Raw genomic sequence first — 27761 nt, forward strand, 5'->3', positions numbered from 1 at the left:
GGGGAAAAAAAAAATAGAACACTGCTTTTGAACAAGCCCTATTTTACCTGTTGGAGAATGAAGAGCTACCTGCCATTTGTGATTTGCAAGAGAAGTCTCCCTTGTCCAGTTTCTTTCAGCCTTATCTGCTACAAGACTAAAAATTCCACCCCTGAAAACTCATTCCTGTACAGCACTCTGTCTCGAACGTCAGTTATTTGATGTATCACCTTAAAGATTTTGCCACACTTATCTCACTTGTAGTACATTCTACCCAGTATTTCTTCTAACTTGACTTCTTATTTAAATTTGCATAAAACAGAAACCATATTTCCTGTATAGGTGGAAATTTCAACATCGTTTATCGTAAGCAGAAAGTCTTCATAAAGAGTATATATAACCTATTGAAATTAAGGAAATGTTTCCCCTGCATATGCCAAACCTATCCCGTGTGCTGTCGATAATATCAAGACTTCATATCAGCAGGTCAAGCCTTCTGACTGGAGTTGTGCAGTTAAGTTAGGCCGGCAGATTGCTTTCCAAACCCTTGGGAAATGAGGGCTCTTCCTTCAGAAGAAGAGGTTTTCTAGGTCAGTATTGGTCATGGAGGATGGTGGAAAGATTGATTCCAAGTACTTGCTGCCCTGGACACAGCAAGACAGCCCATGGTGTGTGGTGTGCTGCAACAGAATGACCTAGAGTGAACCACTTGACGAAGGGAGGGGCCTGAGGGTAGACAGGAAGAAAGCCAACACTGAAAAGAGAGAAAGAGAAGGACCTGCAGCCAGGTCCACTTCATAGTTCTGTGTAGCACAGACTTCACATCAAGTATAACAAGATTCTTTATCCATCATTTAGTTTATTCATTATATGCATAATAGGATCAACATCTATAGCTACAATCCAGTTATGAAGAAATATAACTGAAGTTAAATTGCTTGTATTCCTCCACATTCTCAGTGGAGGCCATTGTGTCTGTGTATTGGGGTGGGGTGAGATTTGACCTTGTTAATTAAAAGTAATTTAGTCACTTCAACTGTGAAACTGGGTCTCTTCTAATTTAAATCTCTTTTGGGGAAAGTGACCACCCTCTTCTCCTTCTCCATATGAACAGGCATATGCAGAAATACCCCTGACCCCTCCTGACCTTGGGCCATGCCCACCACCTTTGGCCCTGCTGTAACCTCATGTCATGAAGACCCCTGCTATGTACACACACATCCAGACCCCAGGCCCTGGGGGGTGATACATCAAATAACTGACGTTCGAGACAGAGTGCTGTACAGCTTGAAATTTCTAGCAATTTCAAGCTCCAGATTGGAGATTTAGGAAATGTTGGCTGCCTTCCCCCTACCCCGCCAGAATGAGGGGAACTCTATAAGGTTGTGGCATGCCCTCCCGGCAAGAATAACCCCTCCTGCCTTCACAGCTGTTCTCAGACCTGACTGCCATGTTGCTCAGCGCTGTAGGAGTGAGGGCCTTTTCTGGGAGTCTTGGAGCCTCTTGGGCTGTACCAGGAGGCAAGTTCCACAGTCCTCTGCTCTAGACATCCCCAAACTTTGGGTGGGGCTCTCTCCCATCCTTTCAAGGTTTTAACCCCACTGTCCTCTCACTCCAAGCTTTTAACTCTGCAACCCAGAGTTGGTTTTTACTAACTGACTTTCTGTGTGGTGGGAAATTACCTTCACATCCTGTCACATCTCATTTACTCTTTGATCACAACTCCACACTTGGGCTGTCTCTTTCAGCCAAGCCCTTTTTGGAATTCAAAGGAAAACCCATTTCTCTCTCAAGTACCCAGCTCTTGTAAATCAGAAGCACTTTGCTTTCAGCCTTTGTGTCTGCTGTGAGTTAGAAACATCTATTAAACTCTTCAGTTGCCTATTCGGTTCAGATGCCTATTGGCCCTGCCCATAAATACCACTGATTCAGTTGGTGGGAAGCCCCAGGCAACTAATAATACCTAATGAGCAAAAATATTTGTTTTGTTTTTTTGGAAATACTCTCCTGCTACACATGCCACAACTTTGGAATAAATCCTGGAATTTTTTTTTTTTTTTTTTTTTTTTTTTTTGAGGTGTGTTTGCTGGGTGGTTTTGTTTCTGGTTTGTTTTACAAAACAGACATATCACTTTGTTGTCTGTCAACACATGACATCTTTTCTTCTGAAGAATTTCCAAGTGCATTCTTTTTCTTCAGAACATTCCAGTAGGAAATTGAGGAGAAAATTTTGCTGGTTTTCTTGGTAATGAATGATTATCTATTTGGCAGAAGGCTGTCAGGTGGGGCATAGTTGCTCCAATTAGTACTAACAGATTGGGGATTTATCAAGTGGTCAGCATATTAATGGATCTAACCATACTTGGCTTCCTTCCTTAGGCCTGGCAAGTGCTTTCACTTTGCGTTTCATCATTACATTTTCCAATGAAATAGCTGTATCCTTATACAGAGGAGGCAACTTGGGTTTCAAGGGCTACATGACCTGTGAAGGTTATCCTGAGAACCTAGGTCTTAAATCCAGGTATTAGACTCCATTGGACAGGTGTCTTGCCTGCCTCAGTTTCTCAAGGAGAGGTGCCAGATTGGTGTTCCAGAACATACCTCCCAAGGAGTGGATTGCTGTGGTCGAAAGCTGACCCTCCTGCATTCAGCTAAGTTCCCCAAGGACTCGTCACAGTGCTCTGTTCACAACTGATGGTCACAGATGTTGACTGAATGAATGATGTTCAACTTTTATACCTCTCCTAGTCCTAGGGTGATTATCAAGGCTTTTGGGGAAAAAAAAGCATTTAACCATCATTAATAAACATTGTGCTTAGTTTTACTTTTACTGCAATCTTCGATTTGCAAGTCTAACAGAATTAATTATAAGCCTAAAGGCTTTTGAAATCTATTTGCAAGATTTTATATATAGTAAAATTTAAGTGTTTCCATTTTCAAGATGTGTTACAGAGAGTATAATCTTGAATTACCAGGCTTCCGCTGTAGCAGACCTTTCACTTCTGCAAGGGCGGAAGAGGTTTTCAGGAGCTGAGTAATGCTAGATTCCTTCCTGTAGGTATTTCACCAGCAGACATACTTCACAAATATTCTACGCACTGGATGAGGTCTGCAACAGGGAAACAGACCAGTTTAATGACACATGCTTTTCAAATAGGGCTTTTTTTTTTTTTTTTAAATGGTGTGACCGGATATTTTGCTCCTATTTTATGCTCAGCAAAAATGTACAAATATGTGTTTTAATGAATATGTTAAGTGTATCACTGATCTTCTTGGGCTGTAATCTCTTCCTGTCAAATTTGCCAAACCAAGCAGAATCAGTTGTCTGCTTTTGTTTTCAAGAGAAGCTTCTAAAGCTCCAATCCTTAGCATGATCTTTAGTGCTTTTCTGATCTTTGAAATGGAAGAAGTGTTTTATTGTATTTTTTCAATGTGCTTCAAGTACTAGGTTAAAAAGTCAAGATTTGACAACTTTGACAGGGGTATGACGGCACGAACTTTGGTTTGTGATGCCTTTGAGGAGACTTGAAGCTTGCCAGCACCAAAGTCCTCTTAGTTTTACCTTAGACAGGGGTTTTCATCTTAATGTTATTTTGTGCATAAATTCTACAGAGGTCATTGCCACATCGTAACTGGGTTCTCAGGCTGGAGTTGACAACCACCAGCCTCTTGTGAATTATGGGCATCTTACTGGTGGAAAAACATCTTCAACATGTGTCCCTCTTTCTGTGGCTTCATGACCTGATTCTTGGCTGCTAAGATTGGAGAAAGATGTGTCAAAAACACAGTAATATGTTCGAAGAAAATAGCTGAGTGGTTAGGAACAGAGGTTTGGGAATCAAATTGCCTGGATTCAGATTCCAGCCCTGCCTACCTACCCTCACACCACAGAAACGGAAATATTGGAATAATCTTATTTGTACAAATAGCAAAGCATTTACAGGATAGGTACCTCCACAGAGACAGATGTGTGTTTGAGGAGCCACTGTTATTACAGTAGCTTTTAACTCCTCGCTACACTAGCACCATTTTAGTAGAAGGGAGCCAAGGTGGATTCTCAATTAATACATCTATCATCCTGTAGTTTTTTGCCTTCAGTTTGATCTTGTAGTTCATCATTGCCATCTTTGTAGTTAATTCAGCTTTATTATTTTTTTTAACACAAAACAGGCTTGAACAACCCAGCAGGATTATCATTCAACATAGATAAAATTCCATTTCACCCATGTGACTTAGTTCATGAGCCCTAGGATTGATTTTTCTAATTGCTCTTTTACTCATGCTGCTTTCCTCAGACCTACTGGGAGACCCAGATGATCACCCTGTGCTTACCTCACCACACAGAACAATATTTCTTATTTGCACAGTAATTCTGTGCATAGCATTCATAGCATAGTAATTCTATTACCTACTCCAAACAAATGGGAAAGTGTTTTCTTCTTCATAGCCTCAATCCTCATCCTAATCCTCATGGTCATACCAGACTGACTCTTGGGCAGGTTCATCTCTGCCTGGTGTCCTTATCTTTAAAAAAAAGGATAATAATCATACCTCCTCCTAAGACTGTCATTAGGATAAATTGCATAAACATGTAAATGTTCATAGAACAAAGCCTGGCTCAGAGAACAGCTCCAGATCACTTGTCTTTGCCAAGACTTCCTGTTTTACTATTACTTTATTATTTTTGTATAATCTATTTGTGTTTACCAGATGCCCTGTGTGTTAGTTAGTTCAGGCTACTATAACCAAAAACCATAGACTGGGCAGTTTATGCAACAAACCCTTGTTTCTCACAGTTCTGGAGCCCGGAAGTCTGAGATTAGGGTGCGAGCATGGGCATATCCAGGTGAGGGCCCTCTTCCTGGTTTGTACATAGCCATCCTCTCCTTGTATCTTCACATGCTAGAGGGAGGGCTGGCTCTCTTCATCTTCTCATAAGGACACCAAGCCTGTCATGGTGGCTAAACCCTCATGACCTGATTACCTCCCAGAGGCCCCACGTGCTAACACCATCTTATTGGTAGTTAGGGTTTCAGCATATGAATCTGGAGAAGACACAGACGTGCAGTCCATAACACTGTGTATCTTGCGCAGCTTGTTGCTTCAGCACCTGAGCTGTTCCCTGTTCTTTTAGTAGGGGAGAGATAAGGGGCATACAGAGTGTCTAAGGTAGTTCTCTTTGCCATCTCCTTTATCCCTCAACCGCCAAGCCATAGCATCACACACTCCTTCCAGGCTTGTAGAGAAGACAGAGTTGATTTTTTTTTTTTTAAACGGAGTCTCGCCCTGTTGGCCAGGCTGGAGTGCAATGGTGTGATCTCGGCTCACTGCAACCTCTGCCTCCTGGGTTCAAGTGATTCTCCTGCCTCAGCCTCCCAAGTAGCTGGGATGATAGGCGTCTGGCACCACGCCTGGCTAATTTTTTGTATTTTTAGTAGAGATGGGATTTCACCATGTTGAAGACAGGGTCTATTGTAACAAAATAGTTATAAATATGTTCAGTACATATATTCAGTACTAAAGGCTTTAGTGGATACTACCTAGCTGCCAGAAAAATCATTAGCAAAGTCCTTTCCAGTTTTATCTGTAGACATGTTGCATAGGAATGTTTGCTTAATAACCATAGCTTCCTGAAACACAGAACTTGGCACAGCATCAGCAAGGAACATCTTTTCTTCTTCTTGTTGTGTTTTTGTTTTTTTGAGGCAGGGTCTCACTCCTGTTGCCCAAGTTGGAATGCAGTGGTGCGATCTTGGCTCACCTGCAGCCTCGACTTCCCAGGCTCAAGCTATCCTCTCAGGTCAGCCTCCTAGGTAGTTGGGACTACAGGCATGTGTCACCATGCCCAGCTAATTTTTTGTATTTTTTGTAGAGATGGGATCTTGCCACATTGCCCAGGTTGGTCTCGAACTCCTGGGCTCAAGTAATCCACTTGCCTCGGCCTCCCAAAGTGCTGGGATTACAGGCGTGAGCCACCAAGCCCAGCATTCTTTAATGTTCTGTTACATTGTCTAACAGAGAATTAGAAGGGATACTGAGAAAAATCTATTTTGAATGGATAAAACAATGAGAATGAAAATTTTTCTTCAATGCATTAATTTGATAATCTAACAGCATAATAAATCAATGCTGGGTATATTAAACAAAGTGTTTGTTTTTCTTTTAAAGATATTTTGGAGTGTATACAATAATATCCCTCCTGTGACTAGCCTGCCTTTGAGATGTAGTTATCATTTAATGAGAGGAGAGAGGCGACCACTTTGGTAAGTGTCTGACGTGTAATTTAAGGTCAAAGTGGGAGGGAAATGTTTGTGAACCTCATAAAAGATCATATCACCTGAGATGTGTGTCTCACATGGACAACATAGAAAGTCGATGATCTCAATCATGGCCCAGGGTCTGGGGGTAAGTGTCCTCCTTCTTTAATAGCTTGATGTAGTGATGAAGATCCACAGTAAGTTAGTTTGCCCAGGCTGGAGTCCCAATTAGTAATAAATCTTTATGTCATGTCATTCAGTCTTTCTGCATTATTTACTTGTTAATAAAATGGAAATGTACCTCATCTTGATTAGTAGCAAATGACAGAAACCTAATTTGTTTTTGTGGGGTTTTTTTGTTGTTGTTGTTTGGTTGGTTTCTTTTTTTTTGAGACCAGGTCTCACTCTATCACCAAGGCTGGAGTGCAGTGGCACCATCACGGCTCACTACAGCCTTGACCTCCCAGGCTCAGGTGAACCTCCCGCCTCAGCCTCCCAAGTAGCTGAGACTACAGGTGTGTGTCACCACCCCCAACTAATTTTTTGTTTTTCATTTTTGGTAGAGATGGGATTTCACCTTGTTTCCCAGGCTGGTCTTGAACTCCTGGGCTCAAGCGATCTGCCCGCCTCAGCCTTCTAAAGTGCTGGGATTACAGGCATGAGCCACCAGGCTCAGCCACCAGAAATGTAATTCGAGCAAAAAAATTGAATATGTTTTTAACCTGTGACTGGGAAGTTCACTGGTAGGGGTAGTTTCTGGCAGATCCAGCTCATGTTATCAGGAATCTGATGGTCCCCACCAGAATTATTCTGCTTCGTTCTACATTGGTTGAATTTTCTCCCATCTGAGGTGGCAAAGTGGCCTTCCTATGCTCTGGTCTTACACCCTGCAATTTTACCATTGTCAGTACTTATGAGCCCAGATAAAATCCCAGGGCTGGCTCTCATTCTCCCACCTTGGGTTCCCTTTCAATTTCTGGCCAATCACAAAGACTAAGAAGAGGCAATACTCTCATAGGCTAGCCTGGGTCAGAAGCCCATCTTTGAAGCTAGGACGTGGAGTCAACCCTGCCTGAGTGGATCTCACAGAACAGTAGGGGGCAGGTGGCTCTTTAGAGGGAAAGTGGGATGCTCTTACCAGAAAGGGAGCAGATATTAAACAGTGACACACAGCAGATGTCCCCCACAGGGACACCTATGAGGCCTTGATACATGGTTGATAGGAGAATCACGTGAGATAGTGTCATGACCATGACATTGAAGTGTAAGGGCCTTCCCTTGTGGCAGCTGTATTTGTTGTCCATCCCCAGAGTCAAGCGAGCCTCTCTGCACCAGCCCTTTCAGGATGAGGATCTCAAGTCCTATCACCCTCCCTGCCCATGTAGCCACTGAATGCCACTTTCTTCCCTCTCCATCCCTAGCTCCTTCCTTTTACATTAATCTGCTTCTGTTTCCAACAAAAGGACTGGGGAAGAGTTTATTGAAAAATGCCCAATCTTACCCCCGTTAAAATGGCTTTTATCCAAAAGACAGGTAGTAATGAATGCTGGTGAGGGTGTGGAGAAAGGGGAGCCCTCGTACACTGTTGGTGGAAATGTAGATTAGCACAGCCACCTATGGAGAACAGTATGGAGGTTCCTCAAAAGACTAAACATAGAACTGTCCATGATTCAGCAGTCCCACTGCCAGATATATACCCCAAAGAAGGGAAATCAGGATGTCGAAGAGATGTCTACACTTCCACGTTTATTGTAGTACCATTCACAAGAGCCAAGATATGGAATCAACGTAAGTGTCCATCAAGAGATGAATGACTAAAGAAAATATGGTACATGTACACCATGGAATAGTATTCAGCCATCAAAAAAATGAAATTCTGCCATTTGCAACAACATGGATGGAATTGGAGAGCATTATATTAAGTGAGATAAACCAGGCATGGAAAGACACATACCTCATGCTGTCATTGATATGTAGGAGCTAAAAAAAAAACAAAACCCTGAACTGATGGAGAAAGAGAGTAGAATGATGGTTACCAGAGCTGGGAAGTTGTGGGGGTGATAAACAGGGGATGCTTAATGGGTACAAAAATACAGTTAGAATCAATGAGGTCTTGGAGCACAATAGGGTAACTATAGTTAACAATAATTTATTATGTATTTTGAAATAACTAAAAGAATGGAATTGGAATGTTCCTAACACAAGGAAATGATAAAGACTTGAGGTGATGGATAGATAGCCTAAATACCCCGATTCAGTCATTACACCTTGTATGCATTTATCAAAATATCACATGTAGGCCAGATGTGGTGGCTCATGCCTGTAATCCCAGCACTTTGGGAGGCCAAGGTGGGAGGATTGCTTGGGGCCAGGAGTTCAAGACGAGCCTGAGCAGCAAAGTGAGAGAGATCCCGTCTAAAAAAAATTTTAAAAATTAGCTAGGTGTGATAGCACATGCCTGTAATCCCAGCTACTTGGGAGGCTGAGGGCAGAGGATTGCTTGAGCCCAGGAGTTCAAGGCTACACTGAGCTATGATCATGCCACTGCACTCCAGCCTGGGTGACAGAGTGAGACCTAGTCTTTAAAAAAAAATTCAGGGGCCGGGTGCTGTGGCTCACGCCTGTAATCCCAGAACTTTGGGAGGCTGAGACCAGTGGATTACGAGGTGGGGAGATCGAGACCATCCTGGCTAACACAGTGAAATCCCGTCTCTACTAAAAATACAAAAAAAATTTAGCTGGACCTGGTGGCGGGCGCCTGTAGTCCCAGCTACTTGGGAGGCTGAGGCAGGAGAATGGCATGAACCCGGGAGGCGGAGCTTGCAGTGAGCCGAGATGGCGCCACTGCATTCCAGCCCAGACAACAGAGGGAGACTGTCTCAAAAAAAAAAAAAAAAAAAAAAATTCAAATATACCCCATAAATATGTGCAACTATTATGTATCCATAATAAAAAATAAAAAACAAAAATAAGAAAAACGCGCAACTATTTTGTTTTTAAGGTCATCTGTTGTTAAACTAAATGTATGTAGAGATATTTAATCTAAATGTATGTAGAATCACTTAGTCCTGAGTGTAACTTTAAACGTTGGTCTTTGGCCCAGGGAAGAGGAGAGTAATGCAAAGGGCGGCGTATGGAAGATGAAAGTCCCCAAGGACAGCACGGTAGGTTCCTTCTGATCCTCGTCTAGAACCGGCGAGGTGTGGGGTTGTTGACTGCCTGTCATCAGCATTTTGTGCTTTGCCGACAGCCTATTTACCTGGCAGTCTCCAAACAGGCTGGGGGTGAGAAATTCTGTTCTGACCTTGATGATTTTCTGCCTTACACTGTCACCTTGAAAGTGTATAATTGTGCTTCTCTATAGACATGGTGTAATATGTGACTGTATCATGCAGTCTGCAGGAGTAGATGCCTGTGAACTTCACAGAAAAGCTGGGTGAATGTCTTTATGGTGGTCATTCCCTTGACAGCCATGACTAACATGTGGCATATGGTTTTACGAAGTCGGAAGCAGGATCTTTCCTTCCAAAGGCTCATCCCTCCTCTACAGGGGGAACAAAAGCAGTTCTGAGAATGACCATGTCACAGAGAATAGGGAGGTTTGGCATTTCACCATCTTTTGGGGTTTCATGAGAGACTATGCTCCATCTCCCTCTGGGGCCAATGAGAACCTGGATGGTGTAATGACCTGGTGGGATGCTGGTTTACAGTGATCAAGTCTCAGAAACCCAGATTTCCCAGAGTGAGCTCTAATTCATCTTATTGACTGGAAATGAACGTGAACATTAAAATCGGTTATCTTAAGTCCTGGGAAACTAAAAAGCTTCTTTGAAAATGGGCAAAGGGGAAGTGCTACACAGTTTCACCTTTTCATGGTTTCTTTCATGTGGATAAGCTCAAAGAACTGAAATGTCTCCAGGGACCCATATGCTTGAGCTGGAGTCATTTTCTTATAAGCACATACCTAAAGACATGACCAGATTTATTTGTCAAAGGTGCAAACTATTAGTCAAGATTTGAAGCTCCAACGTTTTACTGTTATTTGGCATACATAATGAAAAATATCAGGGGAGCAGAGAATATAAGAGAATGAGGGAATATAAGGTGTTCTTCAAATTTCACTAATTTTGCCTTTCCATGTTCTTTATTTACTCACACTAGACTTTGAACTCTAGTAGAAGTAATCATGATGTCAACATTCCTTGAAAAGCAGCTGAAAGGCAGTTTTGTCCTCTCCTTGTTAGCTCACTTGGCTGCATTGGGTCACAAATAATAACGCTTTCATATCCGTGCAAATGCCCTCATCCCAGGCAGTTTAGCCTACTTTTCATCATCATCCAGTCTTGTGGGCCAATCCTGTCTGAATTCAAAACAGAAGGGTGAAGTCTCCCTTCCCCTAACAGCCTCTCCCAGCTGTCAGCTTCATCACTGACAGCTTGAAGGAGTGTAGCTGGACAGATAGAAAACGGAAGCAATGATTCCTAGGTGGGAGACACATAGACAAGAAGGGACAGGCTAGGAAAGGGAAAAGAAAAGAATGAAAGGTCACTTTTCAGTTCCCTGGCTAACTGCCATGGCCTTGGTTAAAGATTCAGCGAGACTGCTTTAAGCTTGTGAGGACATAATAATAAACACTATTATTATAGTTAATATGTATTGAGCACTTGGAATATAGCAAACACACAGCTGTTTATGGCATGGATCTTAAATGTTAAGCCCTTTTATTGCAGTCATTGTACTAAGCCCTTTGAGCACACTTGTTGACTAATTTCATACCCACAACAGCCCTGGAAGGTCAGACCTATTATTATTTCCTTGTTCACCTAAAGAAACTGATGATCAGAGAGGTTGTTAACCCATCTAGTTTGCAGATAGCAAGCAGCCTCTCAGGATTCATACCTAGTTTGGGGGCAATTTGGAGCCTATGAATCACAGGAAGGTGGATAAATAGGACCAAGAACTTTTCAAAGGAAATAATGTGTGTGGAAATAATGTGGCTGTCTATTGGATGCCACTATTAGATCACGAGGAGAAAGAAACTCCAGTGTTTCTCATTGGTAGGAGGCAGACCAGAGTGTGCACTGAATCTTCCAGGGAAATTACATACATTCTTACATAAAGTTCTATCACCTGCCATAAACAGTCTGCTTCAAATGAATGGAATTTCCCAAGACTCTAGTATTAAATAAACAAGAAATGTCCTTAAGTGTTCTTTGCTTGTGTAACCTTTGAAGTACCTTATAAGTAGTAAGAAAAACAGAGAAAAGATTTTGAAGAGAAAGATTTTACTAACAGCATCCACATTTAATCAGCTTCTATGTTTTGAATCAGTGAGAAGTAAAGAAATTTGAAATTTTTAAGTCATTTGAATGCATTTTTCCCTAGAAATTCTTCTGAATTTCACCAGGGATTTCACTAGAGATTAGCTTTTACCAGACTTTGGCTTACTTGTATCTGTGTAAAGTTGTTTGTAAACCAGTGAAAAATATGTGATGGTGATAAATGTTTGCACCTAGGATTTGGAGATGTCTGTGGACTCCAAGTGTGGGCACAGAAAGTGCATGTGAAGTTGAAGAAAACATAATTTGTTTAGCTCCTGGGGATAATTGTCTAAAAATATGTGTATTTTGTTTGTTTTGTTTTTTATTCTTTTCCCATATCAGCCCACAGTTTGGAAAGAGTTGCTGTTAGCAACCATCGGGGAACAGTTCACAGACTGTGCCGCAGCAGGTAAAGCAGCCCACGGCTCCGGCCGGCCCTGCCTCGTGTGCTCCTGGCTTGTGCTTGTTTTTTGCAGCAGTTTGTTATCACGTGTTTGACTTTTTACATATTTTGAAGTTGTTTATTTTGGAACTACAAAGTTACTCAATTTTTTGTCTTGTGATTTTGGTGTTTAGTGTTAGATATGTGTGTGTGTGTCCATATGCATATTTACATATGTGCATATTTGTATATGTATGTACATATTCATGTATATTTTTCCCTCTTAGCTTAATAGTATCTATAACCATCTGTCCAAAATAAATAGGCAGAAAAGAAAAATCTGACATTGACTGGGCCCTTAACACAATTGGTAGTAGGTTCCCTTTATCTGTTCCAGTTCTTCCAGAAGGGGAAAGTGTCTTCAGTGTCTAGTGAAGTTTGTAGGTGAGCAGGCACAATCCTCTCTGTCCCTCTCAACCCCTAACCCCTTCCTCTTGTTCTCTCTGTCCCCTGCTCAAAGAGGACTAGATTGGTAGGTGGGGACATGCTCACTATTATATCCCGTGATCTCACGGTGGACGATAAGACAGAAGTTCTTCAGGGCTTTTCTTTGGAGACCATTTTCAAATACCCAGGATATTTCTGAGAGCAAAACAAAAAGCTTTTGTTTTGCTTTGTGTTTATCGTGAACCCATTCAAAGAGCAGAATTTAATTGCTTATTTAAAGTTTTGTTTTCTTTTGGGGTAGTTCCTTCTGAATGCTCCTGAAGTAACATTTAGAATACTATTTTTCTTCCCCAGCTTTCAGTTAAGTTTTTCTTTTTAGCTAATGACAATGATCAGTTGTCCCTCAGATGTCTTAGATGGGGCCGTGTTTGAGAGCCTTGTAGGCCTTGCCAGTCCCAGGGCACGTTTCAGATTCATCTCCTGAGCAGTTCCAATCATTCCACTTTTGTTTTGCTTACTTCTTACACCACTTTTTGTTCACTCAAGATAAAACCTGCACTGGGCGTGGTGGCCCACGACTGTAATCCCAGCACTTTGGGAGACCAAGATGGGAGGATCACTTGAGGCCAGGAGTTCAAAACCACCCTATGTAACATAGAGAGAGCCTTGTCTCTACAAAAAATGCAAAAATTAGCTGGGCGTAGTGCCATATACCCATAGCCCCGGCAACTTTGGAGGCTACAGTGGGAGGATCACTTGAGCCCAGGAGACAGAGGCTGCAATGAGCTATGATCGCTACTCTACTGCAGCCCGGGTGACAGAGTGAGACCCTGTTTCAAAAAAAAAAAAAGACCTGGGTTAAGATAAATTTGTCTATAAGTACAGATTCCTTCTGTTTTAATAGGGAGTATTTAGCAACTTGATAATATACAGCCAAAAATGTATCCTGTGTATAATTATAAACACATAAATCCCTGGGAGAGGAAGTTTTCTGCATGAATTATTCCTGTTTCCAGAACCAGGGAAAAGTAGTCTAAGTGGTAATAAATAGCCAGTATTGAGTAAAGAAGACCAATTGTTTTGTGGTTGACTTGGGACATGAGAGCACCATTAGCTATTAACCATTAGCTCCTCTTCCATTAACAAGCTATGCCACTTCAAGCAAGTCAGCTAATCTCTCTGGGCCTCACTCCCCTCATCTTTAAGCAGTTGCTCCTCCCAGCTCTAATGTCTTATGCTGCCAGTACCCTAAAATAATCAAGGTTTTGCTGGTTGATTCTACTTATGAATATTACATGTGTGCTAATGGATCTGCCTTTGGATAAGAGTTGCACCCTTTTTTACCGAGCCGTTTGTGAAAGTGCTGTGCTAGTAACTGTGCCTGGTTACCAAGAGCCAAACCAAACTGAAATATTGACAGTTCGGCATCCATCAGGTACATCACGCTTTGACCAATAGGGTAGAAGTGGGCAACACTAAAAGACTGGAGACATGAACATTTCCCCAAAAGGGTGATGTGACTTCATGGCCACTCTTGAAAGTGGTAAACTGCAAAGCTTCTCTTTTTATTTGATGATTTTTATTTTCACATAAAATATAACATTGATCTCTGCCAAGATTTATTTTTAAAGTGTAAATTAAAAAGTAAAGAATCTGTATCTAAAAATATTTTCTTGATGGGATAGTAAGTGTCTGTGAATGGTCATGATAAGGTACTATGTTTTTTGACTCTTTTGTTCAAATGTGGCGTATATACAGAAGATTGCACACGTCATATGTATACAGTTTGATAAATATTCACAAAGTAAGCATACAACTGTAGCTAGCATCCAGATGTACAAGCAGGACATTACCAGCCCGCCAGGATCCCCCCTGCTGTCTTTCCTTCCTTCAAAGTAACCTCCAGTCTAACTTCTAACATTATAGGCTGATTTTCCCTGGTTTTGAGTATTTATATAAGTGGACTCATTTTTAGTGTCAAGTCATACACATTTAGCCAGGATGAAATTCATTTTAAAAAAGAAAAGAAGGAAGAGGGGGAGAAAGACAAGGGAAGAATGGAGAAAAGAAAGGAATTACTTTACTGCCGATTATTTCTTTTAGTAAATTGGATATGTTTTTATTTAAATTATATCCTAATACTAAAATGTTTTAACTTCCAGAAGACAATTGGAAAAACTGATGGCATGAATATTTAGATTTACAGAGGCCAGCAAATTAGGCAGAGCATACTAACTAAAGCAAAATTTTCTCATATTGATAATGCTTATCTCTCACGTATTACGTATTGATACTGTTTATGAAAGTGCAGAGAGCTGACCGTATTGCATTACCGTGTCATGAAAAAGGAAAACAAAGTATCAAAAGTTTGTATTCGTTTCATTTTGCTGCAAATTTATGTAAACAAAAATGGCTGCCAGGGAGGATAAAACAGTATAACACCTTACTATCCATCCGCTGTTCTCAACTATGTACAAGACAGCCCTAATCTGGAATTTTGTTTTTTAAAAAAAGTCCACCTCAATCAATGTAGATAAATGCCTTAATGTTCATTCATTGAAGGACGATCCTATAATAGCAGAGCTGTACTCAGAAGATTTTACTCTCACTCTATACACAGTGCTAACAGATGGTCATTGGCTCTCTAGCCCACAGTATATAATGCCCAAAACCAGAAAAGGGATTTCTAGAGGGAGGCATCAGGAAGCAGGAAGAATTCACAGGAAAGGAGCAGACAAGCAAACCGCAGAAAGCAGACGAGCAGTCGAGAATGCACAATCTGGCTCCAGTTAGTGTTGGGGCAGATAGCGCTGACCACTCCAAGGTCCCTGAAAGCTTGGCAGGAAGTCAGGAGAAATTCTTGCTCTCCTTAACAAAGACAGCAAGGCATCAAGGAAAAGTTCATTTCAGTTCACTTGGCTTTCAGAGGGCAGGGAATTATGCAACCCATTTTAGAAAAAGTCTCATCAAAACAGAGTAAGACATAGTCACAAAGCTTTGGTAATGTTAAAAAGGGTAAATTACTTATCTGGAAAATGCATTTGGCTGGAACACTTTATCTACGTCCCTGGATAAATGTGATGTGACTGCTACAGCTTTTGTGCACTGACTTGCTTTCCTCCAATGATTCCCCATAGAAACAATTATTTCTTACAAGTTATCTTGTGCCACCTTCTTTTTTCCATCTTATCCTTAATTTTCAGATAAAAAGACTAAGTTCTTAGAAACAGTCAGACTGACTTGAAAGTATCACTCATTTTTTCTTTTTTTCCTGTCTTCCCCTCAGATGATGAAGTAATAGGAGTTAGTGTCAGTGTTCGGGACCGGGAAGACGTCGTCCAAGTCTGGAATGTAAATGCCTCTTTAGTGGGTGAAGCGACTGTTTTAGAAAAGATCTATGAACTTCTGCCCCACATAACTTTTAAAGCAGTATTTTATAAACGTAAGTGCTTCATTTCCAGTTATTACTTTCTAGCTTATTCTGTCATACTTTTAAAGATAGAAACTGTTTTGCAAATGCGGTGAAGGCAGACTTACTTGAAATTTGATAATTCAGAAAAGAATTCAACAAAATACATTTAAGTGTTTTTTTTTTAAAAAAAGCTTAGTCTCAGAAATTAAAATGAGATTTTATTCTTGCCTAACTGCTTGGATCAGAAAAGGAAATAACAAATATTGTGTTTGTTATTTCAAAAATTTGTACCTGAACTCAAATTTGTAATTCTCAGAAAAAAAATTACATTCTATTGGAAACAACAATAACAAAAATGTCATTATATGAACTGGCAGGTAGATATTCAATCATCCCTTCATAAACAGGAATTTATAATGTATAACATCTGTATTTGCAGAAGAAATGCATTCTGGCACAGGCCTGATTGCATGTTCTTCTGAAATGCTAATACTTCCTCATTATGAATGACTGTGACACAGAACGGAGACAGAATTCACGCCTAGTGGTGAAATGTTAACAGTATGAATAGGTGTGTGGACCCATTGTTTTCCATCATGATTCATGTTCATTGCTTTTGTGTGCTCTTTTGAAAAAGTCTTCTTTTTCATAATGAAAACATCTTAGTGCTATTAAACCAATATTTGGTAGATCAAACTGCAGGTCACACATTTAACAGAGTTAGAGAAAAAGACGACAGCCCTACGCATGTATGATAAATTTCCTATATCCAAAACTATTCCTAGAGTCAGTAACCCATTTTTTAACTACTATATTTCATTGAATCTAAGATGCTCTTGAAGATAAAATGCTCCATTATTTTAGTATTACTAAAAAAGAAAAATAAAAGGCTCCCAATTAAACTGTAACACATTATTGGTACCAGAGGTCTTCAAATATATGTGTGGTAGTTGTGAGGAGTGCGTCTTAGAATTGCTGAAATACATTTCATTATTGCTTCACTTTTTCCAACTCTGCCAAAAAAGGATAAAAAAATCAAATTTTGTTTTGTGAGTATCCTAGTATGACAGGGGATATTAACACTAAGGCCTCCCTGTAAGGGATCATGTAATTACAGGCCAAATGACCTTAGATGTTAAGCAGTGGGACTGATCTGGCACTACAGATACTCTGAATTTTAAATGGAAGTTTAAAAGAGACAGAAAAATGGCACTGCAGAAGTTGCTTATTGGCTGTGCAGTGTAGAAGTTGCCAATTTGCCGATGCCATTTTTATTCTTTAGGGATACTTTAATTGTATTTTCACCCCAGATATTAATTGAAAGGTCATCAAGGGTTTTTTCTTTTTTTTTATTTCACAAGACTAGCAGAAACTCTATAGACAGAAGTGTATTTCATTGGCTTTTACATATGGGGCTAAAACATTTTTTCCCACCTTTGAACCAACTCCACACTTGACTCTAAAGAGGAGAACACCAATTTGGGGTCGTTAAGTCAGGCACTTTAGATTTTTGTCCCACTTCACCAGTGTGACCTTCAGCAAGTCACAGCTTCTCATCCTTTTACTTTCTCATCTGAGTATCGAGGAGGTTGGCCTTAGATGATCTCCAAGGTTCCTTCTACTGCAAAATTCTATGATTAAGTTTCCAGGGAGCACATTGGTTAGCAGCAGGCTCAACACAGATAATAATATGTCTGTTTTATCAGATAATAAGGCCACAGAGTGGTTAGGCTAGTTTTTAGGGCCATGGCAGTAATCAGGTAAGATTGACAAAGGGCAGGATGATTCACTGCTTAGTTGTTGTGATGGCTCTAGGAAAGAAAAAAGCCAAACAAGGGGAAAGAAAACTGCAACTTGGCCAGTTAAATCAAATAGATACCTAAAGGTAGGGGCTATTGCAAAGTATGTAATACAGAACTGAGGAAGGGTCTCAGCAGAAATTCATATTTTAAGGGCATAAATTAGCATTTAAAAACTCAAAGATTGTTCAAATAAAAATCTGAATTTGAAAAAACAAGCAGTTTTCTTTATTGTAAACAAAGCAGGCAGTCCTTTACTCAGCAGGGTATACACCACTTGCTGCAGAAGTGATTTGGAAAAATGAGGTTTGGGCTGAAATCTTTTTCACAGCAGGGTGAGCTAAGTTAGAAATGGCCAATTTATGCTTTTACTCTGGTTTGGTTAATAGGATCCTAGTGTAAGTATTCCCAAGTTTACAGAAGCCAGGTGACTGTAGATTTTCCGTGTAGAAAGAACCTAAGCATATCCAGTCATGACCTCTAGCGGGTAGATGGGCATTGGGCCATTGATAACTTACATTTGATAGGAATACACGTTATTTGACTGAGAAACTCACAATGCACAGACTCCACTCACCGACCAGCCCCACCCTGGCCAATTCTGCTAAGTTCTTCAGAACAGTTGAGTGACAAAGGTCTTTTCTGGCATGAGAATTGTTTAGAGCAGGAAGCTGGAGCCCAAATCTACCCTCTGTGTTCCCCTCTCCGCTCTCCTGTTTCTGTATAGGTGTAGCTGAGAATGCTTTTTACATTTTTCAGTGGTTGGAAAAAATCAAAAGGAAAAGTATATTTTGTGACACCTGATAATTATATGAATATCAAATTTTAGTATCCATAAATAAAGTTTTATCAGCATAGAGCAATACCCATTTGTTTCCATATTACTTGTAGCTGCTTTAGTGCTACAATGGCAGAGTTAATAATTGATACAGAGGTCAGGCATGGTGGCTCACGCCTGTAATCCCAGCGCTTTGGGAGGTCAGGAGTTCAAGACCAGCCTGGCCAACATGGCGAAACCCCATATCTACTAAAAATATAAAAAGTTAGCCGGGCGTGGTGGCAGGTTCCTATAATCCCAGCTACTTGGGAGGCTGAGGCAGGAGAATTGTTTGAACCCAGGAGGTGAAGGTTTCAATGAGCCAAGATCACACCATTGCACTCTAGCCTGGGCAACAAGAGAAAAACTCTGTCTCAAAAACAACAGCAACAAATAATAATAATTGGGACAGAAACCGTATGGCCATAAAGACAAACATTTATTCTCTTCCTTTTCCTGAAAATGTTTGCCAACTCCAGGCTTAGAGCAATTCTGTAATCCCTTTCTACCCAAAATAACCTAAGGCTGACAGAACTCCTATTCACTAGGCACTCCCAATTCTGAATGTTCTGTTGTACTGTCTCCTTAACCCATCAACATTGTAGTTTGCAACTACGACCACCCCAGACTGCCCCTCACACCTAGAAGTAACACAGATCTTTGGATAGCCTGTATATCTGGATTTATTGTTTGGAAACCAGGTCACTGTAGTTCTATGGTACCTCTACTTGAGCCCGAAGCATAGTATAATTTCCTTGCAGATCAAACCGTGTTTTCTTTGGTATCTTCCCTAAATATCTTTCTAAAAAAGAAAACACACACACACACACACACACACACACACACACACATAAACGTGAAACATTTGTAAAGTTAAAGCTGTGAGAAATGTTCTATTAAATTAGTTCAGATTTCAGGCTGCCCTTAGGAGTATGGCCAACCTGAGGTGACCTGGAAGGTATAAAGTGCGTCTCTCCCAGTGTTTTATCCAAGTGCGGAGTACGTTGGGGTGAACGTCCAAGATGATGTTGAAGGGAAAATAGGCCCGTTCCACCCACCCCCTCAGCAATAGTCTGAAGAATTTAGTCCTTATGAAAAACACAGAGGCCAGGTACAGTGGTTCATGCCTATAATCCCAGCACTTTGGGAGGCTGAGGCAGGTGGATCACTTGAGCTCAGGAGTTCGAGACCAGCCTGGGCAACATGGCAAAAGACAAAAGTTAGCTGGGCATGGTGGCACATACCTGTAATCCCAGCTACTCAGGAGGCTGAAGTGAGAGGATTGCTTGAGCCCAGGAAGTCAAGGCTGCCGTGAGCCGAGTAGCGTGATGCTACTGCACTCCAGCCTGGGTGACAGAGCAGCAAGACCCGGTCTTAAAAAAAAAAGAAAAAGAAAACCAGAATTGGAAGGGGCTTAAAAGGTGAAATGGGCCAGCCCATCTGCCTCCCTAGAACCCCCATTCCCTGCTAAGTGTGGGTAGTGTGTTGGGGATCAAAGCACCCAGAGTCCTGAATCACCCCACCTTTATCAGACGTTGCTTCCTGGTAATAGTTAACCAGATCCGGGAGGTAGATTGTCATACTTAGTCTTTTGCCTTAGAGAAAATGTTATGTATTTCGTAGGTCTCCCTGTGGCATCTTCTACTTTAAACAACGTTAAGTGTTTGAAAATATTTTTAGTAGCATAAATTCCTGAGTTCTGGCTGGGCCTGGTGGCTCACGCCTATAATCCCAGTACTTTGGGAGGCTGAGGCAGGTGGTTCACTTGAGGTCAGGAGTTCGAGACCAGCCTGCCCAACATGGTGAGACCCCATCTCTACCAAAAATACAAAAATTAGGTGGGCGAGGTGGCATGCGCCTGTATCCCAGCTATTCCAGAGGCTGAGGCAGGAGAATTGCTTGAAACCGGGAGGCAGAGGAGGTTGCAGTGAGCTGAGATTGTGCCACTGCACACCAGCCTGGGCTACAGAGCAAAAGTACGTCTCAAAAAAATATATATATATTCTAGAGTTCCTAATTAAAATTAGTAATATTGCAAGCCAGATGATAGGGCTGAATATCTATTGGCAGGGGGAAACATGATCTGGAAAAATAAGACTTAGCAATTTTATGAAACTACATTTCCCATGGAGAGTGTTGAAAGGTAGGGAGCAGGGGCACCTAGATATAATTGCTGTCACCCTGGTGTGGTTCTTTGTTTCGTTTTATTTTTAGTTTATTTTTAAAGATAGGCTTGTGAGTGGCTCTGTCTTGGGTTGTGTCAGGCACCCCCTCTCCCCACCCCCCACAATGCATTTTGTGGGGCACATTTTCCCCTGCGGCATTTGCTTGCAGCCCAACATACTCTCTTCATCGGCTTGCTGAGATGACTCATCCTCCCAGGCACAGCAAGAAGAAACAGGCAGCATGCCCATTGCTTGTTTATTCCTTGTTTTAATTTTCATTATTACGTTTCTCAGGAAATGCACGCCTTAGCTAACAGTTACTGGCAAAAAAAATAAAATAAAATAAGGTGTTTGAGTTCTTGCCAACATTTGGGGAAGCTGAATGAGATGCCTAGAGGAGGGTTGGCCCATCCTTTGCTTAAAGTTTTCTTTCCTTTTTTTCTTTTTTGTTTTTTTTCTGTCCTTTAGCCCATGAAGAGCATCATGCTTTTGAAGGTGGACGTGGAAAACACTAATTGCACTCTGTAAAGAATTCTTTGTCCTTTGCTGATTGGTTTTGGAAACGGTCTTAACAGGAGGGAGAGTGAAGAGAAGACTTGCCGAAGCCGATGCTGGTCAATTTAGAGTGGGTTTCTGTCCTTGCAGATGGGCAATTAGGACTCAAAGTGGCAGGTGGGGTGGGGGGAGATTGTGTGGGCTTCTACCGTCACATTACTTGCTTTTTAAAAAAAACAAAAAAAAAACAACAAAAAAACTTTTTTTTGGCTTTCTAAATTCTCTGTTCTTTTCACTCTGATTTTTTTTTTTTTTTTTTTTTGCTGTTTAAAATTCCTTATTCAGCCTAATTATTGTTTTCTACACTCCCCTTTCACTGAGGCACAAGAAATCGGTTTCCCTTTAAGTAGCTCTGCTGTACCTAGTTAATGAGAATATGCATAATCGTGACAATACTGCTTTTGAATACCACACTGTACAAGGAGGAATACTAGCTTGGAGAAACCTGTCTTCTGATTATTTGTTGTGACACATTCCTATGTACTGTGAGCTGGGCATTGTTTTTTTCTGTCCCAGGGAAAAGAAAAACCGTACTTAATCTGATTTTGCACTGACAGCACACAAATCTTTAATTTTCCTTTTTAAAACTTTTTTTTTTTAGTGATAAAAGGAAAATAATAGTTGGATTGCCTAACATGAAAACTATAATCACAATTCAGTATCAGGATATAAATCAAGCTCTAAGTCTTTGGACCCTCTGTGGAAACATTTCTAACCCGAATTTTAATTTGGCCTTTTCAACTGAAGGCTTAGAATGGTGGCAAGGGATTTCTCCCAATAGGAAACCTGATGTTTCTGATTTAAAGAGAAGGTGATATTTTAATTGTTTGAATTAAGCTCCTTGCAAAGTTTGGGTGTGTTTACCCACTTAGGGCTTTCCCAGTCAACACTGACACATTTGTTAAATGATCCCTTTCCCTGCTCACATTGTGTGTCATTTCTCATCATCAATAGTCCTCCAGCCTGGGCAGCTGTCGCCACCCTTTTTCATGTAGGTGCAGGAAGTTAAATTTCATTTCCAGGATGCATGTGAACATTTACAAAGTTGAACTTTGAGTGCATTCTGCTCATATTAATTATTGGGATTGTTGATATATATTGTATTATTCTACCAAAGAAATATTGGTTTTATTAGAAGGAAATGGTCATCCTCTGGACCATGGAGACTTGCTCAGAATATGCAGATTTCCCTCTCCTGACTTTGCCAAGCCTTTGGCTGCTTTTGCCTGATAAAGGGCAGGGCCATTTGAAGACATTTCCCCCAGTCGGCTTTGGAGTCACGGGAGCTAGTGCCTGCTCACACATTTTTCAAAAGGGCAGTGCACTCAGAACTTCACTGTACCTGGGATTTTTAATTCCTCTTGCAGTGTTGACCAGCAGAGAGACTCGAGGCTACTTTAAGCCTCCACTATGTGTTTGTAGATAAAATTCTCCATTCAAACATTTTAAAGGACTTTGAACATTATCTGTTTGTGGAAGTCGTGCCCTTCACTTGGTTAGTAACCATCTCAGCCATAATACTTCCCATCATAGGTTTTTTAAAATGCTTTTTTTTTTCTAAACTTGAGTTTCCTTAGTGATTTCAAAATGAAGTATAAGAATATCAGATCCAATTAGCAAAAGCCTGGGACTTGTTTCTCCAAACATTGTACTAACATTCAACTTGTTTTAAAATTATGACTCAAGAATTTTAAAAAATTATTCTGGACATGAATTAAAACTCTTTTTTATAATATAAGTATTTTTCTGATTAGAAAAAAGGATATAATTGACTTCACTATAATTGTCGTATATATTTCCATAAGTAAATGGATTTTGAAGTATTTTTATTTTTTGAACTTTATTTAAAGCATTTGTGATGACATGTTCAACTTTTGCATGTATGTAGCCTCTGAAGTAAAAATAAAATAAATAGGAATGTTAGGCTCACGTTAGTATTTCTAGTTTCTGTTTATGATCATGGAACATGACTAGCACACAAAGTAGATTTTTGCCCCAGTGAACTTCTGCAACTGTTTCTGACCCTTTAGAAAATACCAACTGTGAGAAGGATTTAATTTGCCTAATGTTAGAAACCTATCATCTAAATTACTTTCAGAGAGGATTTTGTCAGATTTTGGTTTGGAAATTGTTTTAATTGAATATTTAATCATAATAGACTTTGTATGAACTAAGCTGATTTAATCAGTTTAAAAACCTCTCATTACCTTCTTAGATTAAAGAAGCTAATACTCTTTTGAGATAGAAGGAAATATTTTGTGGGGCATGTGACTTTTGTGTTAAGGCAGTTCACCCATCTTGGCCGATGTGGGGAAAGTGCAAACTTCCAGTAGAATCCCGGTCTTTTCATCCAAGTGCTTGCAGGTGCAGCCTTGTACGCTGCAAAGAACCATACAGAAACCAAAGAGCTCGCTTTTTTGTCTTTGTAATTCCTTAGGGTCTGTGATATATGCCAGGAAATCTGATTGAAACTAGTATGCTTTTTATTCTGCCATTATTCCCTAAATTGTTATATCACAGGCACTTGCCTACATTGGGAAAGTAAGGACAGATAATACCCATTTAAAGTAACTTGCCTATATTTTGACTGTCTTTTGTAAGCACTTGCTGAACTGCTGACTTAACTCAGTTTTAAGATTTCCTCTTTCCCCCCAACTTTTCCACATTTCTTAAATGAGGGTATAATTTACTGCAAACATGTACGTTTAATATAATATTGCTGTTAGATTCATGGTACACTTTATGAAGCAAAAACATGAAAAGGAAAACACAACTCTAATAAACTTTAAATTAAAGATTAAGTTGACTCTTTCTCACCCCTCTTCTTGAGTTTAGCCCACGTCTACACCGTGCACACAGTCACAAGACTTTATAGCTTAGAAACTTTAGATATAATTGGGTCCTATAGACATAATATACAATCCACCAACTGAGCCTTGGCCAAACTTGTCCCTTGTTAAAGACGTAGGGCTAGCCAGCCACGGAGCTGGGCATTGAAGTCGGCAAGTTGTATCCCGGTGCAGGTGTCCTTAAATGGAGAGTACTCAGAATCTGCCAGCCTTAACCTGCCCACTAGCCACCCTAATCAAGGACTGAGTATCTGATCCAATCTGGCCACTGATGTAACTCCGTAATCAGACATGCTGTTTGTAAGCAGCTCCTCCTTCTCTCCCTCTCCCTCTCAGAGACAGAAGTGGTGCTGGGGTTTGGAGTTTGACAATAACCCTCCTATGACAGGAAATGGGCTTTTGCTATTAGTTGCCCAACTCTTAGAGGATCCCAACTTGTGTCTTCAGACAAAACTGACAGCCTTTGGAACGATCACATGGTGGCGCTGCCTTCCAGCCAACAGTTCTGGCTCAGCAGCAGAATTTATCCAGCTATGTTTGTGGAATTCTTTTAAGATCCTACTGCATTTTGCTCCTATGCTTTTAAAAAATTTGACGAGAAAATGTAAAAATGATACTTGGCAATAAGACATTTAGCTTTCATGCACCTAATAAAAATGTGTCAAAGCTAGATCACTCCAGATGCGCTTAAAATATCTCAAAACCTAGGCTCTCATTGGCCTTATAAGTGGCTGGGAAGAAAAAGAATAAAATAAACTCACATATAGGAGATAATGGAAAATATTTCATCAAATATTATGCCCAAACAGAGAAAATTAGGAGTTGATTTTTTTTAGCTCTCTGAATATGGAACTTGCTTTTAAAAATGTAATTCTACCCTTCACCTTTCCTACATTGTATGTTTCTGTGAGATTTTACTCATTACAAATGAAAGTAGAGGACTGCCTGTGAATTGTTTACTTCTGAAAAGAATATATTGAGATCAGTTAAAATTACTCAAGAGTTTGATGACTCAGGATTGTAAAAAGCCTGGATCTCAACAGCTGGGAGGAGTCAGAGGGTGACATGGAAAAAAATAGGGACTGAGAGGCAATGAAAAGTCCCTTTGAACCTGTGGTCATTTATAGCAATTAGAGCGGGTTGCCCCTCTACTTCTCCCAAGAAGAAATCCCAAACAGATTCCTTTCATGTCGGATTATACTGTTCTGATTTTATTTTCTATTTTTACATATACATCCAAATCTAAGAATACTTATTCAGATTCGCCCACTGAGGCCAAAAGTCACTGTCTTGTGTTCTAGAAATTCTTTCATGTTGCTGACGTGAATCCATTTTTAAAAGAAAATTCAGGGACTCTTAGAATTTTAGAGTGGAAGGGACCTTTGAGATCATCTACCAGTGCTTCTCACCCCTTAGCATGCAGCAAAATCACTCAGATACTTATTATGCACATTTCTTGACCCCAGCACTAGATATCTGGGAGGATATCTGCATTTTTACAAGTGCCCTAGTGATTCTAATGCTGATGGTGATCAGATCGCTCTTGGAGAACCCCCGATTTTATCCAACTCCCACATATGACAAATGAGGAAAGCCTCCCAACCCCTAAGCTCTGTCAGGTGACCTGATTCCAATGTATGATACCAACAATCTTATGAAGGCTGGAGAAAACCATTAATACTGAGACTTGAGTAGATCATGCTTGTAAATAAGAACTTTATGGCTGGGACCACAGCAGTCATGGGAGCCCATCCCTGGAAGTCCATAATATAAAGCCTTTAATACAGAGTGGTGGTTTTTCTCTTTTCTAAATACCATTTCAGCCTGTTAAAAGAAATTAATGTTCAGAAAAGTAGTTACTCCATATGTGCAGTAACTACCTTTCTATAATGTCTTATGGCATCTGGGGTTCAGCATCATTGAACAAGATTAAATGAACGTTACAGAGCTATAAAATTGCATGTAAAATAACGCAAAACTGTTCAAATGACTATCAAAGTAGCCTGGGAATGAATTTCCACTAAAATTAGTTGTCACTTTCAAAACGTAGGTTAGCAAAGCTGTTACTAAACTGGAGAGATCCTTTAATACATAGAAATGTCAAAAAAAATCAAATAAGTATTCCCTAAACGATGTGAGTGATAAGCAAAAGTCATTGCAAAGTCAATATTTTTTTGTTCATCATTGCTACTGAAATTTAGAGTTCCATTGTATATGTGTGTCTTGAGTGTACCTTATTAGAATATCCAATACAATAGCTTTTGGATATTCTATGCTTTTGTGTCCTTCAGAAATCATGAGATTGAAGGAATCTGTGTTGAATGTTTTTGTTTTGGTTGCTGCCTGAAAAAAGTTACCAACTCATTCAGTGAAATGCAAGATTTCTTTAGGAAAATTTCAATTTCCAATATCGAAGTCAGATAATTTTTCTTGAACTTTTATTTTTGGAACAGATGTTTATTTCGGATTTATTAAAGTGTCAACATTCCATTATAGAACTGAACATGAAGTAAATTGAGTGTTTCTGAGTTTTCTATAGAAAATTTATGCTACCTCTCATCTTTTCACATACAAAGAAGCAACTTTTAATGAAGGCTTAAGGTGAAAATTTGAATTTTAGCAGTTTACATTACATGATGAATGGGTAATATTAAAGGACTTTGAACATTTTAATAAACTTACAGTGTTTCTGTTTTCAAATAGAGATATTAATGCTGTGGATATACATTAAATTCTCCCCAAAGTTCTCAGACTTTAATCAGCTAATGTGGCTTACAGCCATTGTTTTTAAGTTTTAACACTGTCTTTTCAGTATTCATTTAAAACAAGTCACCATGACTTTGAATATATTCTCATGGAGAATTTATTTCAATGATTATACAAAAGAATTTCAAAATTTAAACTAGTGAGCATACTTTAGCTTGAGACAGCTAACATTATTTGTCCCAAATTTAAAAACTTATCAGTTGCATTGAAAGTTATTAATTCTTTAGAATAGTCTTACCTGTGTAAGTTGAACCAGGTTTGTTTGATTATGTTTTGGATCTGCTTGTGCCCCCACCCCCCTATTTTATACCATCTGTGCCCTGTGCAGTTGGGGACCCTTTCACATCTGGCTACAAGCTGGTGTAATGCCCTTCCTTTTGATCTGGCTTCATCTAGTGATTTGCTCAGTATTTTTAAGGTCAGACTGAAAACTTTTCTGTTCTAGTTATTTTTGATTTTATATTGTGTGTTGTGTTTGATGTTCAGATACATGTGAAAGTTGCTTCTATAAGTCAGTATTTTTTTATTCCAGCCTTTTGCAGCAATAAGGTAAGACTAGACTATACTTTTCTTACTTGAAAAGGTAGTGATTTATGTGTTTAGTGCAAATGTTTAGACTGTTCTTGCAATTTTCTAATTTGGGACTATATTGCTATGAATTTGTGCTTCTTCATTTTTCAAGGTAGTAGTTCACAGGGTTTGTTTAAGTGTTAGTTTGTAGAACTTTATTTTGAGATCTTTTGTAATCTGTTGCTACTAATTCTCATTCTGTATTGAGGTTCTTATAGTATAGAAATGTCATTTTCATCCTCCAGTTTAAAAATTTCATGCAGTTTAATCAACCACATCACTTAATCATTATTAGATTTCCAGTGTGTGTGTGGTGATTAGCATAACCATGTTTATTCCAACACATATTAAAAGTTTCTGTCCAACAGCTCTAATATGTGTGATGCTGGTAGCGTGGAGTCTGACGCTTAGTAGGTTATCTGGTAATCTGATGGGGAGTAAC

General features: G+C 39.9%; 1 protein-coding gene across 3 annotated transcripts in view; it reads left to right on the forward strand.

The window, feature by feature from the left end:
- Positions 1 to 26478, forward strand: part of EIF4E3 (eukaryotic translation initiation factor 4E family member 3) — a 75517-nt gene extending 49039 nt beyond the window's left edge. For all 3 annotated transcript variants that reach the window (XM_030801731.1, XM_030801732.1, XM_030801730.1), the window contains 5 exons: positions 6148 to 6242; positions 9340 to 9400; positions 11900 to 11966; positions 15673 to 15828; positions 21048 to 26478. In XM_030801731.1, the coding sequence (XP_030657591.1) occupies positions 6217 to 6242; positions 9340 to 9400; positions 11900 to 11966; positions 15673 to 15828; positions 21048 to 21094 (357 nt within the window). In that variant the 5' untranslated portion in view covers positions 6148 to 6216 and the 3' untranslated portion in view covers positions 21095 to 26478. The remainder of the gene's footprint in view (positions 1 to 6147; positions 6243 to 9339; positions 9401 to 11899; positions 11967 to 15672; positions 15829 to 21047) is intronic.
- The last annotated feature ends 1283 nt before the right edge of the window (positions 26479 to 27761 follow it).

Source organism: Nomascus leucogenys, chromosome 21 (assembly GCF_006542625.1).
Source record: "Nomascus leucogenys isolate Asia chromosome 21, Asia_NLE_v1, whole genome shotgun sequence".
Lineage (NCBI taxonomy): Eukaryota > Metazoa > Chordata > Mammalia > Primates > Hylobatidae > Nomascus > Nomascus leucogenys.